This window comes from Salvia splendens, chromosome 20 (genome assembly GCF_004379255.2).
Source record: "Salvia splendens isolate huo1 chromosome 20, SspV2, whole genome shotgun sequence".
Classification (NCBI taxonomy): Eukaryota; Viridiplantae; Streptophyta; class Magnoliopsida; order Lamiales; family Lamiaceae; genus Salvia; species Salvia splendens.
In genome coordinates, this window is record NC_056051.1 from 24,703,623 (window position 1) to 24,721,599 (window position 17,977).

At 38.4% G+C, this 17,977-nt stretch overlaps 4 protein-coding genes across 7 annotated transcripts; 1 reads left to right on the forward strand and 3 right to left on the reverse strand.

The window, feature by feature from the left end:
- Positions 1-3,166: 3,166 nt before the first annotated feature.
- LOC121783045 (21 kDa protein-like) lies at positions 3,167-6,758 on the forward strand. 3 transcript variants are annotated; one of them, XM_042181080.1, is made up of 2 exons: positions 3,167-3,763; positions 6,178-6,758. In XM_042181080.1, exons 1-2 carry the CDS (start codon positions 3,209-3,211, stop codon positions 6,616-6,618), a joined length of 996 nt encoding a protein of 331 aa, XP_042037014.1. In that variant the 5' UTR covers positions 3,167-3,208; the 3' UTR covers positions 6,619-6,758. The 3 variants fall into 3 exon arrangements, with proteins under 3 accessions (XP_042037014.1, XP_042037015.1, XP_042037016.1); XM_042181081.1 differs by having other exon boundaries at positions 6,181-6,758; XM_042181082.1 differs by lacking the exon at positions 6,178-6,758 and adding an exon at positions 3,958-4,108.
- Positions 6,759-10,737: 3,979 nt separating this feature from the next.
- On the reverse strand, positions 10,738-11,979 carry LOC121781723. Its single transcript, XM_042179420.1, has 2 exons — positions 11,365-11,979; positions 10,738-11,307 (listed from the first exon to the last, which is right to left on the reverse strand). The coding sequence occupies exons 1-2, from the start codon at positions 11,977-11,979 to the stop codon at positions 10,738-10,740; spliced, it is 1,185 nt and encodes a 394-aa protein (XP_042035354.1).
- An 890-nt stretch (positions 11,980-12,869) lies between these two features.
- LOC121782263 (probable NAD(P)H dehydrogenase subunit CRR3, chloroplastic) lies at positions 12,870-13,703 on the reverse strand. The gene is made up of 3 exons (XM_042180024.1): positions 13,472-13,703; positions 13,273-13,409; positions 12,870-13,127 (listed from the first exon to the last, which is right to left on the reverse strand). The coding sequence occupies exons 1-3, from the start codon at positions 13,696-13,698 to the stop codon at positions 13,003-13,005; spliced, it is 489 nt and encodes a 162-aa protein (XP_042035958.1). The 5' UTR covers positions 13,699-13,703; the 3' UTR covers positions 12,870-13,002.
- Positions 13,704-13,718: 15 nt separating this feature from the next.
- LOC121782261 lies at positions 13,719-17,945 on the reverse strand. 2 transcript variants are annotated; one of them, XM_042180021.1, is made up of 9 exons: positions 17,597-17,945; positions 16,991-17,341; positions 16,691-16,906; positions 15,953-16,602; positions 15,318-15,423; positions 15,192-15,245; positions 15,001-15,104; positions 14,564-14,775; positions 13,719-14,494 (listed from the first exon to the last, which is right to left on the reverse strand). In XM_042180021.1, exons 1-9 carry the CDS (start codon positions 17,798-17,800, stop codon positions 13,878-13,880), a joined length of 2,514 nt encoding a protein of 837 aa, XP_042035955.1. In that variant the 5' UTR covers positions 17,801-17,945; the 3' UTR covers positions 13,719-13,877. The 2 variants fall into 2 exon arrangements, with proteins under 2 accessions (XP_042035955.1, XP_042035956.1); XM_042180022.1 differs by having other exon boundaries at positions 16,991-17,392.
- Positions 17,946-17,977: the final 32 nt, after the last annotated feature.

Here is a 17,977-nt window from a genome sequence, read left to right on the forward strand (position 1 = left end):
AAATTACAATTCCTAGAAAAAATGGAGAAATTGGTGGAAGAATGTTAAAGAAATAGGTAAAAATAGGCAAAAAAATATTAAAAAAAAGAAAAATAATTTTTTTGAGGGTTTGCGGCTCGTCCCGAAGCAATTAACCCTAGGCCAGGCCGGACCCCGGGAGCGTCCTCAGGCCGCAATTGCAGCCCCGAGACCGGCCCAGGCCGCAACTTCCGCTCATCCAACACAACGCCCGGGCCGGGACTCGCTTTTTGCTGCCCGGCCTCAAGCGTTAATGATGCCCTATAGATGATGTATATTGAAAAAATGACGATGGAAGTAGGTGAAATTTAATGAGAACGGTGTGGGCGGAGGAGGGAGGTTGAAAATGATGATGAAAGTGGGAGAGAGGTGCTTGTGTTCACCGCCAGTTGACGAGCAACACATGGAGAGCCTGAAAAGTGAAATTTGGTAGGATCGATGAATCTTGTGAGAGAGAGAGAGAAACTGCATTTGGACTATTGCAACTCGATCAATTCTCTTTCAGACCAACTTGCATATCAATTTGATTTAATTAATATCGAACAAAGATTAACATTATTGTGATGTTTTAGATCTAAATACATACGTGTACTATAGAGTAAATCTTGTAGAAATATGATTACGGTTTGTTCGTCATCAAGCAGACAGAAAGCTTCATGGTAATGGTAGCTATAGATTTGCTTTTGACCAAAAAAAGTGGATAACGATTTTTTTTTCTTTTTATAAACATACGAAAAAGAGAATGTGTATATGTATGTATGTGCTCAATCGTGACAAGGCCCAACTAAGTTTTGCCCATGGGCTACTTTTTATTAGCCCAATTGTATTTAGGAGACGAATGAGTACATAATATTCATTTATTTTTTTTTATTTTAATTTTAGGTGTGGTTTAGGATGCTATTCCAAACTATTAAAAAAACAACGAAACTTATACAAACTCAACTTTATAAAATACTGATACAAACTTTACCGAGATTTGGGAAGAGTACTTGGTCAGTTGGTCTCACAAGTCACACCCCTTGATTAGGCCTTGGATTTTGGAAAGTTGGAACTGTTAGCAATTCACAAATCAAGGAGAAATATAAGGAAAAGAATCCCTGGACCAAATCATGGATAATCCTACTAGAAATTAATAAACCTATGATTTTTTTATTTCCTTAGGTTTATCCCATCAAAGGGGTTGCAAGTGTCTTTTTATATATATTTCAAGCTCATTTTCGTCATCTCTCCTCCGTCACGTTATCATTAACACATTCCCCTCATTTTTTGATGGGTCGATCATGGGTTTGGGCCTGGGCCTTGGCCTAGCCCAAGCTTCAGATGGGTCTGGGCTTGAAACCATGCCGAGGTTTATAAAATGGCACAATTGGAGTCCACTTCAACCAATGAGTCCAGGTCCGCTTTGTTTCACTGATTGGCCGGCTGACCCGGGTCTAGGACAATCCAACCCGGCCTAGCCCAATTGATAACTCTAATCATTCCTCTCTTTTTTTTAGTCCGGCCACAATGTATACAGACCGCAATGCTACTAGAGGTCCTCTAGCCATCAATCTCCAATTTATTTGCACTATTAGCTATTTTCACTTTAAATAATTGTAAAATTAAAATAGCGTAGTACAATAAATTACTTTATTAGAAAGATGGGAAATTACATATCCTTAGAGTTATAAATTAAAAACTAAAATCCTAAAATTTGAAAACTACATATTCCCTTGTAAGGTGGGTTCGAAGGATCACAATACTATGCGCATTCCATGTACCATATACGTGTCCATATATTTTAATTAAATACATAAATAAACATGTTTTTTTTCTCAAATAAACTAATTTTATGTTATATAAAATTTGGTCACGTCCAATCTAATAACCCAACACCCACAAACAAAAACAATCGACAAAAACATTTACTAAAAAAACCTCCTCTGAAACATGGCAGCATCATGATAGGAACACTTGAATAATTTTGAAAAGTTTTTCATTGGATGGGACATGCATAAAAGTTTTTCAATGATTAAGGCATGCAGCAGTTAGCAGTGTGATGCCAAGATTTGCGGTACAAGATTATCATGTGTGGATGTGGTTAGTTATACTAGTACATGATTATGTCTTGACATTTTTTTAATCCTCAAATTTTACTTTTGAATCTTTTCTGTTTTCTGTGTAAAATCAAGAAAAATAGGGCAACCGAAACTTGCGGCAAAAGTTGTTATGACCATTTCACTTTCACATCTACTTGTCTTATTGTGTTGCTCTTCTCACTATTACTGCTAGTCCCACCTCACTCAAATTCTACGAAAAATGACTACCTTCTTGCTATTTGACTAACCTTAATTAATTTCTTTAATTTATCACCTATAAATAAAGGTTTGTGCTTTAAAGTCAGATGTTAATAAATACTCCTTCCTTCCACCCACAAAATAATACTCCCTCCGTCCCGGATAATTCGTCTCACTTTGACCGGATACGGGTTTTAAGAAATGTAATGAAAAATGAGTTGAAAAAGTTAGTGGAATGTGGGTCCTACTTTTATATATTAGTTTTATAGTAAAATGTGAGTAGGAATGAGTTAGTGGAATATGGGGTCCACTACAAAAAATGATAAAAGTGAAATGAGACAAATTATGTGGAACGGACCGAAATGGAAAAATGGGACAAATTATCCGGAACGGAGGGAGTAACCAACTTTTATCATTTTCGGATTACCACTATTAAAAATGCATTTACTTTTTTCATTTTAACACATCGACTTTCACGTTCCACTAAATCATTATTTACATTACATTTAAAATAATTGATATTAAAAATGAGATTCACAATCTTTCTTTGGAAGTAGCTTAAAATACCCATCTAAATAAGTTCTATTTTCTCTGGAAGAAATGTCAATTTAGATGTTGAACTAGAAATTTTTTTATATAAAAAGTTGAACTAGGTATACCTGACAAGATGCCTTTAGTCATAGCTAATAATTGCAAGGAGGTTTAGTTAGTGAAAGGTGGGCAGTGGGGAAGCAACAAAAGGTAATTCAAATTCTAGATTGCCATATACTAACACAATAAAATAATTATATGAATTAGTTAATTAAATTTCCAAAAAGAAAAACAATATCATTGCATGTAACAAACGACATATATAAGTCTAAGTTGAGCTCTCTCACTAGCATAACATTACTTAAACTAAATTCACATCCATCATGAAATTCTTACTACTCCTAGCTCCAATTTTCATCGCCGCCGCCGTCTCCTCCCCGGCCGACTTCATCCGCACAAACTGCGACACGACGCTCTACCCAGACCTCTGCTACCACTCCCTAGCCGTGTATGCCAATGCGGTACAAAGCGACCCGGCCCGGCTGGCCCGGGTAGCCGTGGGCGTGAGCCTCTCACGCGCCAAGCGCACGACCCTCTACGTGGCCAACCTGACCCGGCAGGCCGACTACTCGCCAGACCACCGGGCCGCCGCCGCCCTGCACGACTGCTCCTCCGTCCTGGGCGACGCGGTCGACCAGATACGGGGATCCCTCAAGCAGATGCGCCGCCTGACCGGCCGCACCGCCGGGGACCTGAGGTTCCAGCTCAGCAACGTGCAGACGTGGATGAGCGCCGCCTTGACCAACGAGGACACGTGTGTAGACGGCCTCGATGACGTGGACGATGGCCCCGTCAAAGCTGACGTGTCGGCACGGATCCTCAAGGCCAAGGAGGTCACTAGCAATGCGCTAGCGCTGGTTAATATGTTCGTTACTAAGGTGACATGACTGCCTAATTAATTAATTATATATATATATAATTATCATTTTGTTAGACAAGCTAATGTGAGTTATCTTAATTCCCTAATATATATTAATATCATGTGTGTCTGTATTTAATTAGTCTGTGCATTATCATTTTGTAACATATCTCTTCTTTTTTAAATCATTGGAAACTGCATTTATTCTTGCAGGAATTATTGTAGTTCTGTCTCGGACCAGTAAATCTGAAAATATTGGACTTATACATCTGAAAGAATACAGTTACAGGAGAAGATAACATAAGATAAAGATCCACAGAATTATTTGAAAAGTATTAAATGCCATCGTTCACATCACTATTTATACTTTTACTAAATTAAATTTGTTTGTTCGAAATTTAGTACACTTACAACTCAAATTTATGTCTTATAGTTCAATAATGGTTTACCATTTATCGCTTCATCGTCACTCTAAAGTCTAATTTAAGTTGGCCGGCCGGCATGCATCTGTTTCCATCGTCTCCGAACTAAGATCTTGCTAACTATTGTTAATTTTTAAACTATTAACCGAAAGAAAAATAAAACTTATCAATTATGCTACACTTCAATTGAAGGTTATTATTTTTAAACTATCAATTATGCTACACTTCATCATCGATTAATTGAAGGTTAGAATCAACAAAAGATATGGGAGTAGTATATAGCTTCTTTTTTATGGAATAATGATTATGGGTTAATTATGGTGTTTAATCTTTATTACAGTACTTTAATAATTAGCTAGTTCATAGAAATGATTCTACTATCGTTCCCTTGAGATTCTCTTGTGGTGGTCATGTGGTTTTCACTTTTAATGATAGCTCACTACATAATTATGTTGGCATGTCAAGGAAAGCAATATTATAAATATCAATATATATAAATATATTAACCTGACTAAATCATTATATCCATTAATCCACGCCACATTTTCGATTCAACTTTACTAATCCGTCCTCTGTTAAATTAATTCAAATTCAACCATTCATAACTAACCATATATTTTGATCGTAACAAAAAGAAAACGAGATGAAAGTTTGGGAATGATAGTGCTATATGGTATATATGAGAAATAAAAAGCGGATTAATTACATACATAATATAAATGAATTTGATTTTAGTTTAAAATGTTTTTTAAATAAGAGTGCGAGTACTATTTTTCATGGCCTAGGTCTATTACGAAAGAGATTATCTTTTTTTGATACAAAAGAAATGCTAAGCTGAAGGCTGAAAGAGATGATCTTCTAGCTACATATTTTACTTTTAAAATATTTTAGTAGAATTCTGTAGAATTGTGTTGTAAAATATATAGTTACTTTAAAAGTAGAATTATCTAGATATATTACGTAATAAAATATAAAAAATATAGAGAAAAATCTACATATATATAGAATACTACTATAAAAGAATATAGTACCGAATTCTAGAATATAAGAGGATTGTATCTATATATATGTGGGTGTGTTGTATTATTATGCACGGTAAATTGAAATGTTTGCCCCAATCATATCCACCAAGCAAAGAAGAGATTTTAGAATATCAGTCTCAATTCGCTGACCTTTTGAGATTTCAGATTAAATTCACCGACTTTTTAGAATATGAGATCAATTTATGCGAATTTTTCGGATATGGATTTTTCTTTTAATATTTTCGTTTTTTAATCTCTTTTTTTTCTTATTATTTTCCTCCTTATATTTATTATTTGACAAAACTACCCACTCAAATTTGAACCTAATTTCTGGAAATTCCATCAAATTCTAAAAATTCACTTAAATTTTACCTCCATCAATTGATGCATTCAAATATGATTAAGTATACGTATACATCATAGGGCATGTGAATTCTTTTGAATAGTTGAACCATTAGTTAGATACTTAGATCTAGCTTGAAGGTTGCTTAGAGTTTTATTCTCCATCAAATTTAACTATTCAAATTCGCATTCACCATTTCTTATCTCTCGTCAAATCCTTTAGGATCTAGTTTTTGAATGCTAAATCCATTCCTTTTCTTTTGTTGTTTTGTGTTTCAATTGATAAATCATTCACAACATAAATCTTGGAAATCTTGGCTAATTGGAAATTTGTTCAATTTATTCTCTGACTTTAGATATCTTGAGCTCAATCCAAGCATACGAGAGATTGCTTCTGTTATTGAAGGAAATAGATTAGTAGATTCTGGAACTAATTGTGTTGTATGTGGAAAATTTACAAGATATCGCTTCTAACTGTGTTATACTCCCTTCGTCCCATATTAAGAGTCATTTTTTGCCATAAAAGTCCGTCCCAGTTTAAGAGTCACATTTAGAATTTTCCATATTTGGACATACAATTTTACCCCATTCTTCATCAAAATTACATCAACACTTATGTGAACGGTCCTTTCCGCAAAGAAAACTAGAAGATGAAGGCTGCGGTCCACGAACACGCCACGGCGGCGAATCCGCGGAACTTGCAATTTAGGGATGTGAGCCCGAGCTCGAGTGTTGATGAAGCACCCCACATGGATTTTCCCGATATCGAGATGGGGGTCGAGCAAAATGAGGAGGAAGGTGAGGAACAACCGACCCACCAAGGGGGAGATGAAGCCGGGACAAGCACTCAGAGGACACGAAGCCGACAAGAGCGAGAAGAGGAGGACTACGGCTCGATCAATGAGAGGTTGACACGGATGGAGCTGCGTCAGCAGGAATATTGGGTCCAGAATGAAGCGCGATGGAACCAGTTCAACACCAACTGGACCCAATTCACTGATTTCAACAACGCACAATGGGCCAACATCAATGCCCGATTCGATGAATTCCGTGGCCAGTTGCAGCATCCGCCTCCTCCTCCGCAGTGAAGGTCCATGGGAGATCCACTCTCTTTCAAACTTATCCTAGCTTTGCTTGGAATAAGTTTGGGGGGTGTCTAGTGGATTCCCTCTTTTACATCTCTCTCTCTTTATTTGATGATACCCCGGCCTGTACCCATATTCTTTTGATGATATTTGATGATGATATGTGGGCATGTAAATTTGAAATTTGACTTGTGATGTTTTGTTGATCTTGGATTTTGGAGTATGTGGCCTTGTTTCATTGTTCCACTTGTTCTTGTGTCTTTGTTTACTTTTTAGGTTTGTTTTTCTTGTTTCCTTTTGTGTTGAATAATCTACCTTGGGTAGGATGATAGATTTGGGAAGAAAGTTGGAGACAAGTGGGGATGAATTGAGTAGGTTTGTTGGATGAGTTGCCTATGATGAGAATTGGCTTAAAATGTTTGTGAAAACTTGTTGATATAGCTAAGTAACTTGTATTTCCTTCCTTGTGATTTGCCTAGAGTGAATTGCTCGTTGCTTTGTCTTTTGCCGAAAAATACCATGTGAGGATTGAGCACATATCTTTTTTTTAAAAAAATGTGTGATTTTTCATCAATTATGTTATATGCTTCTAGAACTTGCTTGCGGTCTCCTTGAGTCTACATAGTGATTATAGAAATAGGAGAGGACGTTAGGCCATCCCTTCTACCCTTATCTTAACCTTAATCCTAAGTGCAAATTATAATCCCTTGTTAGCCAATTTTGAGCCTAAAAGCCTTTTCTTTGGTAGCTATTAATTTGGGTTGGGTTCCTTTAGTGTCAAGTGAAAAAAAAAAGAAAAAAAAAAGAAAAATGAGGATTTTGTAGCAAAAAGGAAAGAGAGAATGACATGCAAAGCATGAAAAAGAAAAAAAAAAGAGAAAAGGGGGATGAAAGAGAAAAAAAGGGAAGTGTGTTTGTTCTTGAAAATGAATAAGAGTTGTTAAAAAAAATATTGGGGAATTGGGAGTTGAGAAGAGTCTAGGCAAAGCCTAGGACTAGCTAAGGATTGCAGTGCACAAGGGTGAAGTAATCGTAGTTTCATTTCGGGATTATAGTCACTTTGGCCAAATTTTCCTCACCTAACCAAAGAGCCCTACATTACAACCTTGGAAAAGACCTTTCGGATCCTAAATCTGTAGTCACAACATAGTAGAGGAGAGTCTAGACTTCGAGCAAGCTTATGGTAAGCTATACATTTTTGATTGATTTGAGCGGTTCATACTATACCTATACACTTTGAGAGTGAGGGAGAAAAAAAAATCACACTATATGCTTCCTGTGAGGGCAAATTGACAAAGTGGAATACGTGCTAGTAGCTGGAAGCAATGTTCATTTGGTGTACTTGTGTGCGAAGTTATTGATACATGATGATTCTGTTTTCTTTTACTGAGGCAGTGATGACAATCCAACATGCTTACACGAGTTCACATTCTATGTTTTCTACTTCTTATTTGAGGACAAATAAGTGTTTAAGTTTGGAAGAGTTGATAAACTCGTGGTTTAGCAAGTATTTTGGATGTTTAACGTGAATATTTCAGTGTTTTGTAGCATATTACTTGAGTTTGCATCCATTATCCACTACTTTAGTATTTTGATGAGTTGTCGAGTGTTTGGAGCTAAAACAGGTGAAAATGACTTGAAAACGAGCTTGAAGGAGGATTACAGAAGAAACGCCCGACCGGGAGTTCTTGCTTAAGAGAAACGCCCGCCCGGGCGTTTGTGCAAAGGAGGGACCGAATCCAGAGAATTCGCCCGACCGGGCACTACCCCTCGGAAGAATCGCCCGACCGGGCGATGTGAAGGAAGTATAATTCTCGACTGTCCGCCCGACCAGGTGCTTTGGAGACTTAAAATCGCCCGGCCGGGCGATGTGATCGGCGAGACTTAATTGCTATTATTTCCGCCCCGGGTATAAATGGAGACCTAGGTTTCGACACCAGGGAGAATACACACGCCCCCAGGAGCAGTTTTCACATTGGAGAGCAGGTTAAAGCGACAAAGAGTCTGATTCATCAACAAGGTTGAAGACGAAGACGATTTGCCCACTCAATCCACCTTTGGGAGTATCTTTATTATTTTTCTTATGTTTAGTTCACTTTCCATGGATTTATCTTGTGAATTTGCATTGAATATGAGTAGCTAAATCTCTTGTAGAGTTTTGGTGAAGACTACAATGAACGCTTTTGATTAATTTAAGGACTTTTGATTACCTATGCTCTTATGATTCCTTTGTTCCATTCTTGAGCTTTTTCAATTCAATTGCTTAGCTACCAATTGAGTTTGTTGACCTAGTTTTGAGTAATCGAGAGATACCTAATTAGGATTGATAAAAGAATGAACAACACCTAGATAATTTGCATTCGAGAGAAGGAATTCTAGAGTGAGGGCTTGAGCCTTTTGTTTTAAGGAGTTAATTGTGAAGTATTAGAAGGAGACTTCAATATTAATGGTTAATCAACGGGTTGGGTGCACTCGAGAGAGGGCTTAGACTAGACTAGCGACAAAGAAGGAGACTTCAATATTAATACACACGCCCCCAGGAGCAGTTTTCACATTGGAGAGCAGGTTAAAGCGACAAAGAGTCTGATTCATCAACAAGGTTGAAGACGAAGACGATTTGCCCACTCAATCCACCTTTGGGAGTATCTTTATTATTTTTCTTATGTTTAGTTCACTTTCCATGGATTTATCTTGTGAATTTGCATTGAATATGAGTAGCTAAATCTCTTGTAGAGTTTTGGTGAAGACTACAATGAACGCTTTTGATTAATTTAAGGACTTTTGATTACCTATGCTCTTATGATTCCTTTGTTCCATTCTTGAGCTTTTTCAATTCAATTGCTTAGCTACCAATTGAGTTTGTTGACCTAGTTTTGAGTAATCGAGAGATACCTAATTAGGATTGATAAAAGAATGAACAACACCTAGATAATTTGCATTCGAGAGAAGGAATTCTAGAGTGAGGGCTTGAGCCTTTTGTTTTAAGGAGTTAATTGTGAAGTATTAGAAGGAGACTTCAATATTAATGGTTAATCAACGGGTTGGGTGCACTCGAGAGAGGGCTTAGACTAGACTAGCGACAAAGAAGGAGACTTCAATATTAATACACACGCCCCCAGGAGCAGTTTTCACATTGGAGAGCAGGTTAAAGCGACAAAGAGTCTGATTCATCAACAAGGTTGAAGACGAAGACGATTTGCCCACTCAATCCACCTTTGGGAGTATCTTTATTATTTTTCTTATGTTTAGTTCACTTTCCATGGATTTATCTTGTGAATTTGCATTGAATATGAGTAGCTAAATCTCTTGTAGAGTTTTGGTGAAGACTACAATGAACGCTTTTGATTAATTTAAGGACTTTTGATTACCTATGCTCTTATGATTCCTTTGTTCCATTCTTGAGCTTTTTCAATTCAATTGCTTAGCTACCAATTGAGTTTGTTGACCTAGTTTTGAGTAATCGAGAGATACCTAATTAGGATTGATAAAAGAATGAACAACACCTAGATAATTTGCATTCGAGAGAAGGAATTCTAGAGTGAGGGCTTGAGCCTTTTGTTTTAAGGAGTTAATTGTGAAGTATTAGAAGGAGACTTCAATATTAATGGTTAATCAACGGGTTGGGTGCACTCGAGAGAGGGCTTAGACTAGACTAGCGGCTTTCCTAGTAATCCTAGAGACTTCAATTGGGTAATCGAAGTTGTTGAATTGTTCACATTGTGTTCGTTGTAGTTGGATCTAAAGCTCTACTTCTTTCTCTTATTTGAAATCTATCATTTGTCGCGTGCTTTTAACTTGTTTATGTTTAATTGTTTTTCCAAGAATCAAACCAAACTTTTGAATCATCTAGATAGTAGTTAAAATCGGTCTGTGGTACTTGAGTTTATACATTTTGTCCCTGTGGGATACGATACTCTTGCTTGCTTTGTGCTACACTAGCCCCGTACACTTGAGGGATTTCCTTGTGTTAAAATAAGTTGAGTCAACTACAGCTTATAATGCAGCCTATATACCCTTAACACCAAAATAAAGGCTACAAAACCAAAAAAGAAGTTTACATCCTAAACACCAACCTACTTTGATGCGTGGACTGTAAACCCCATGACCCAAGTGCCCTAGCTACTACCCTAACACATTGCTTAGATGTCCTATTTCATATGAGCCACCCACATCATTCTGAGGGAGTAGTAGATACTCCAAGCTGTCCCTAACCAGATTCGATTCAACCTCAAGTGAGGTAGGCAGCCCCACTGTCCTACTCAACCTATCTTTGTTCAAGTAGGGTATTTTGTAGTTGTTGCCCCCATGGACTTCTAGGATCTTGCTTAAACAGCTTTGCAATGTTAGGAAAACCTTGTTTAGAGTTTGTGGTGTGAGTTCCTCAAAAGAACTACAAACATTTTCCAACAATTCATCTATATTGGTGGCTAGTTTGTCATCTTGCAGTGACTGTATGGCCTTAAAAAAGCCAAGGTCCAGCACACTAGTATCTGGGGAGTTGGCTGGTTGGCTAATTAGATGGAATTTAAAACCATCTGTACTTGCAATAGCCTCAAATTGTAAGCCATAGGATTTCAAGTGGGGTTTGACATTATCTTGTTGGATGTATATCTCCTTGCTTGCATTGGCTGGCCACTTAGCCTTGTTTATTGGTATAATCTGAGCATGATTTGTGATTGAATGCTTAGATGCCTAAGTGATGACATTAATAATGTCTGATAGTAATGTGAAACATATAAATGTACATACCTGATTAAGGAGGCATTCTCTCATGGCTTCTTTGTTAACTGATGGGATAGACTTTGTCTCTAGTGTTCCTCTTGACCTATTCTTTAACTTCCTTTTGGCTGGAACTTGTTGTGTGAATGGAAATATGCCTATTTTACCATCAAAGATGGGCTGCCCATCACTGCCAAACATTGGTCTACTGACAGCACACATGAACATCACTTTAGTGATGAATCTTTTTGACTTACAAGACCTGTAAGGCTCATCCTCATCCGGCAACATGTAGTATCTGTCTGAAGCCTTTGTCATGTAGAACCATTTCTCATCAATGTGAACAATGTTGTGCATTGCATGATAGAGAAGCTTACCTTCATACATGGTTAGCTGAATATGACTAAGACTCCATCTCATTCTTGAAATTTTGTTCACATCAGTGAGTGCAGGCTTGATGACATTTGTATGTGGTCTTATCTTGTTTCCCTTCACCCATCTGCCAGCTGTGGACTTGCTAACTTCCATCTTAATAGCAAGTTTTCTGATGGAGGATCTCTCAAGCATAGACAAGTGTCTAAACTTGTCTTCATCAAGATTTACTTTACCTTTTTTCTTACTATAACCTGATGCTTTGCCTTTCATGACAACAAGTTGCCCTTGTTCAATTTGATGATCCTCCATAAGCGGCTAGATGTCCTTGGATGCACTCTGAATTTTATTGCAGCTTCTGTGAGTGAACCATGTGGAAGCGCTCCAGCACGGCATTGTTGTTGAAGGAACTGCACAATAAGGTTTTTCTCTTTGCTGCTCAAACTCAGAGATGCCCTCGGCCCTTGGCCAAACTCTGCCTCTTGAGGAGGCTCTGCCTCTGGAAACTGCACTGCCTCTGGATACTCCTCTGGCTCTTGAAACTGATCTTCCTCTTCGAACAGCTCCTGCTCCATCTCTTCATCCATCTCCATTGCCCTATGATGAAAATTTTATGAGGGTAAATTAGCTATAAATAGGTTTGCTTTCTTTTTTGGTAGGTGGAATAGAAGTCTTTGATAATAATGGTGGAGTGATGTATTTATAGGTTTAGCTTAGCATTTGTGTTTTCCCTCCATGGATTGTACTGCACTCCCTCCAAAATTTTTGGAGTTTGAATTAATGAAATCAAAGTTCCTTTTGTTTGATTTCAACCAACTCACTTCATTTATTACACACGCCACCATCTCACTTCATTTATTACACTAACCAACTCTTCCTTAAAACCTGAGCCATAACAATAAGTGACTCCAAATGTGGGACGGAGGGAGTATGTAACTAGCAAATAACTTAATGTTAGTTTGAAATCTGTTCTTTATTAACCCAACCCATCATATTGAATAAAGCTACATATAAAGGGAAATTTGTTTTTTGTACACCAAATAAAATTTGCCAAAGCTATTCATAATAATTAATTCTAATTAAGTTATAAACTTTAATAATCAGATTAATCAATTAAAATAAGCAATTATTAATAATAAGATCTAAATACAATGAACCCGGGCTAACAAAATCAAATTAGATTAAGCCAAAATATATAAAAAGTCGGGGAAATTATTGACACACTTAATCTGTGTATTGCATCCATATTCACTCTCACCCCATATGATAATATCATCATTAATGTGACATTACAAATCAAGAAATAAGATCATCTAGAAATGGAGTGTGAAATGGCAGTGCAATGATTCCAGCAGCCACAAGAAATCCAGCTATCCACATAGGTATAATCCATATAAATATGGTCGTCAAGATTTGCTTTCCTGCAAAAGACAAACTAGTTATTCAGCTACTCTTGCAATCCCGAGTTATCCTTCGGACTCTGATACCACTTGTTAGGATGGTTGACTGTCTGTCCGCTTTAGGATGAGTTTGCAACCTAACAAGAGGAGAGAGAGAGATGAATACCTGCAGAGCGAGTTGTGGTCTCGGTTTGATCAAGAAGCCATTCCCCGGTCTCCCTCAGCCTCTTCTCCACAGACCCTTCATTCTTCCCAACTGAATTCTTCAGTATATTATCCACAAGATTTGCCTTCTCTCCTCCACTGCAAAAAAACTCAAAACCATCATCATCGTCGTCTTCTTCCGAAAATAAATCCATACTTGCCTATTGACATCTCTCTCCCGGAAAATCCCAGCACCAATAGCCCGTTCAATCTCCATGACAGACGGCTGCTGCTTCTGCTTCTTTTTGTTCGCAACTCTATTAGGCCTCATCTTAACACCACGCGGCTGCTGCTGCTGAGGTTGAGAAGGCAAAGACGAGGAAGAAGAGTCATTTGAAGCCACAACCTCAAATCTAGTGACTAAACCAGAGCTGAGGAGGATATGCATAGTGTGAGCAAGGAGAATGATAACAAGTTGAGATAAAATTTTGGATTATTTGATGAAAATCACAAGGAATGTATATGGACCCCACTCACATCCAAATATCTCCAACTACAACTCAACAACCTATGTATCAAAATGATTGGTAACAAAAAACATATGTAACTAACTAACTAACTAAGAAGCTAATCATATGATGTGGGCAGAGTTCGAAGCAAGCGAAGAGCACGCATCCACTGCGGTCTATCCGAGAGCACGAGTCTCCTCAAGACCGGAACTGCTCCGGCTGCTACAATCGCGGCGTGGTTCTCTGCATCCATGCTCAAGTTGTACAGTATGGCTAAGCAGGCCTCCACTGCCTCCTCGCTCCCCATCTCCATCAGCTTCACCACTGCGAATATCCCTCCGCCACGAGCAATGGCTCTGCTGGAATCCACCGTCCCTTGAGATATTATCCGGTTCAGCTCCATCGCCGCGCTTTCCTGTACTTGAGGGGAAAATGAGCTTTCCATCTCTTCTATCAGCCTCGGGATCCTTTCGTGCAGTGTCGTCACCTCTACGTTAACGGGGTCTGGATGTATCGAGCTCAGTTTCACAAGACAGGCAGCAACCCATTCTTTGTATTGGAGGGGGATACTCGATACGAGGATTGATCGAAGCAGCTTTGTGAAACTACCCGAATCCAGAGATTGGCAAAACTGTTGATAGTTGAGCAATCTTGTGAGCAGCCGTGACGCTGCAGATACTGCTAGACCGGCTTCTTCCACTTCCAAGAGGTGCACTTCTCTATCATTCTCCTCCTCTGTCAAATCAAGATCGTTATTTCGCTACTTTGCCAAGTGACGCGTTACCAGTAACAACGAATTTTTACCTGTTATAGATTTCTGACGAAAAACGGCTTCTAGGCCAGATACAATACCAGGCAAGGGTAGCTTTTCTACACTAGGCTCCTCGATCACCACAACAAACTCGAGGATGGAAGCAGCTTTCCTCTGCAGATCAGGGATTGGTGTCTTCAAGATGTCGACGAGGCAAGACAGCAAGCCAGAATCGACCAGCTCTCCCACGCCAACGCTCTCCGTGCTGTCAAAGTGGTTATTTGTACAAAAACTATGTTACTATAGGTGCTTTTAAATTTATCGTGCAAGAAAAAGACAATGCTGCAATAACATCAACAAGATCGACATTTTCATGACATGGGATAATAAATTAAATTCACGAGCGTATTGATAACGTATAGAACAGTAGCATAATTATAAGAAACCAACTGTGTTTTTCTTGGAAAAGTTTAAAAATGCTTGCGAAAACCTGAAAATCGGTTCAGCTGAGATCGTATCTTGAGTGTTTAGTGATGCAGGAGTTTCAGTCGAACGCAATCCTTTGTTCAACCCGTTTACTGGTCCATCATATAACTGAAGTATACAATTTTCAGACAAACTGCTGCATAAAAGAACGGTGTTGAAATAATTTAATATTTCTAATATTTAATACGGACAGACCTTCGCTTTCAGCTCTTTGTTAGGGTCTAGAATCCGAGTGAGGATATTGAGAATCTGCAGTTAAAAAATTCTTACTCAAGTAACCAACATATAAAATACTCAAGAGAGGATAAACTCGAGCACTACCGTTGAAGTCGAGCTATGGGAGATATCTGATTTAGACTGCTGCTTTAGCAAATTAATGAGAGGATGCAAAACGCCTTCTGCTTGGATAGTCTGGCACACATAATTGCTGAATTGAGATGCAAAATGCAAGATTCAATATAGTGAATATAGAGAAAGATCAAATGGATTGAATGAATCATTCAAAAAGTTCATTTCCAGCCACTCCTCACTACAACATCACGGAAACTCACTGTCAAGTTGAGAAACAGATTCAACGCAAACCGTCAACATATGACAGTAATACGATTCAAGAACAGAAAAAAGGATACATATCTAGACTGGTCATATGACAGTAATACGATTCAAGAACAGAATAAAGGATACATATCTAGACTGGTTTGAATCACGAACATAATGTTTACTGGGTGCACCTACATAGGTCTTATATGTGCGCATTCATTATCATACGTGTTATGTATAACATCAAATTTTACAAAACTCGAGACTAAAAAATGGCTGGAAAATGCTGCTGCTCCCTCCCTAACCACTGTAAAGTCTACCAGAAAATAAGTTATGCACGAATTAGAATGAAAACAGAAAAAGACCTCTCGTTCGATATTTCTTGTATCACATGCAAATCAGTAATATAGTACTACCTGATAGACAGCCTGTCCAAAGCTCGGATTACAGCCATTCTGACATCGTCACAAGGATGGTTAATCAGCTGAACAAGATGCTTGATTGCACCAGCTTCTCTAAACGAGACACGCATATGCTCATTGATAGATGCATCAGCAATCGACCCTGCAGCTTTGGCAATAGCAGACTCATCTTCAAGTCCGAGAATTAAAACCAAGCGTGCAACGGCATCCACCCATGGCAAAAGTGTGACTTTATGACTGGACGAAGATTCACTGTTAGATTTACCATCATCCTCAGGTTCAATTGCTCCTATACGAGCAAGAAACTGTTGCTGCGTTCGTCCGACAACTGCTTTCATCTTTGCCTCCTCTAAGTCGGAATTCTTCTCTTCAATACTTAATCCAAGTAGCAGCTCTGAAGCACCATATCTAGAAGGACTTTTGGAACCCTGTTCAATCGTTGTGCCATCGGGTAAAGAAGGCCACGAATACAAAGCTGGCCTAAAAGACTTGTATGCTGCAGCACCTACCAAGGGCACCGGAACTAGACCTTCCTCCATGACAAGTATTTTGTAATACTCGTCTTTAACAAGTTCTAGTAACGCATTTCTTGCCACCTTCCGAACCACTTTAGATTCTTCCTCATCAGCTGTCAACAGCTTTGCCTGCACAGGGCACGTAGAGTTATTCCAATAACCAATTTCGGAATAACTCTAGCTTCAAAACAAATAGAGGCAAAGAAGTTAGTCTCACCAATTTCGGAATAACTCCAGCTTCAACCAGTAGTTTATGATTCGATTGCGTCAATGCTAAATTAGCCAAAACTCCACCAGCAGCCTCCTTGACTTTAACATCTTCATCCACCAAGTATCTGACGAGTAGAGGAAGGATCTCGGAGCTAGTCATTCGAGCACTGACCTCCTCATCTACAGACAAGTTCCACAGAGTACACATCGTCTGCTCCTTAACCTGCATATATTTTCTCAAGCTTCACAAACACCATAAATCAACGAAAGAGAGCATCTAAATACAAACACAAGGGTTCTTCAATACATTCGAACACAAGGAAGGACGTGTCAACAGGACAGTCATCTCTTCTATCGCACCACTCTCAGCTACTACGTCTCTATAAAGATTGGTCGATGATATAACCCTTAGAAGACCAGCAGCCGATTCACACGCAGAATCTGAGTCCGACTTTAGAAGGTTTACAACAAGGTTGACAGTTCCTGGATATTTCATGATGTTATCAACGCATTGTTTTCCACCAAGTGAATATTTCCAGAGAGCTTCCACAGCCTGCTCTCTATCCAAAGTATCGTTGTCCAATCCAAGCATGCGTATAAACAACGCAATGTAACCATCACTGGAACTAGATGAGCTGTTTCTCAATGTCTCATCATCCTGAAATTAAAAGGTGAATTATTTCTAGTTCCAAAACAGCCATTAAGCAATCTGCAATAAAAAATATATGTCGATTAACTACTCAAAATAAGGCTATCAGTGAACAAAACCTTATAACAAGATCAAGAATCCTCGAAATAGCATGCTAATTGGGGCAAGTAAGCCAAATATCATTCATATTCAAATACACACAAAATAAAGAAATATGCAAGCAGATAAAAGCCGAAGTAAACTATGAATGATTAGGATTCTTACAGAAGCTGAAGACACCTTTTTGGGAGAAAAAATCTCAGCTTTACCACCATCGCTGCAAGCCCTTGTTAGCACAGAAAATCTAGAGCAAAATAGCATGGGATTCCTTCCTTGAAAACGAAAACAATACACTGAGGGTCTTGTAAAAACTGAGCAAACAGGATTTGGGGGTTTGAATTTCAAATGAGTTGGGATTGTCGAGCTCATATCGAGTTAGCAAAAGTAGCAAAATTGAAACACTAGGAAATGATTTCAGGGTTTAAGTGGTACGGTAACGGTGATTCTTTGAAATTGGGTTTTTGCAAGAGAGGATTTTTTTAGGTACCCAGTAATGAAAGGTGCGTTTCTACTTTCTACAAAAGAAAATAAATAAAGAAATGGCTT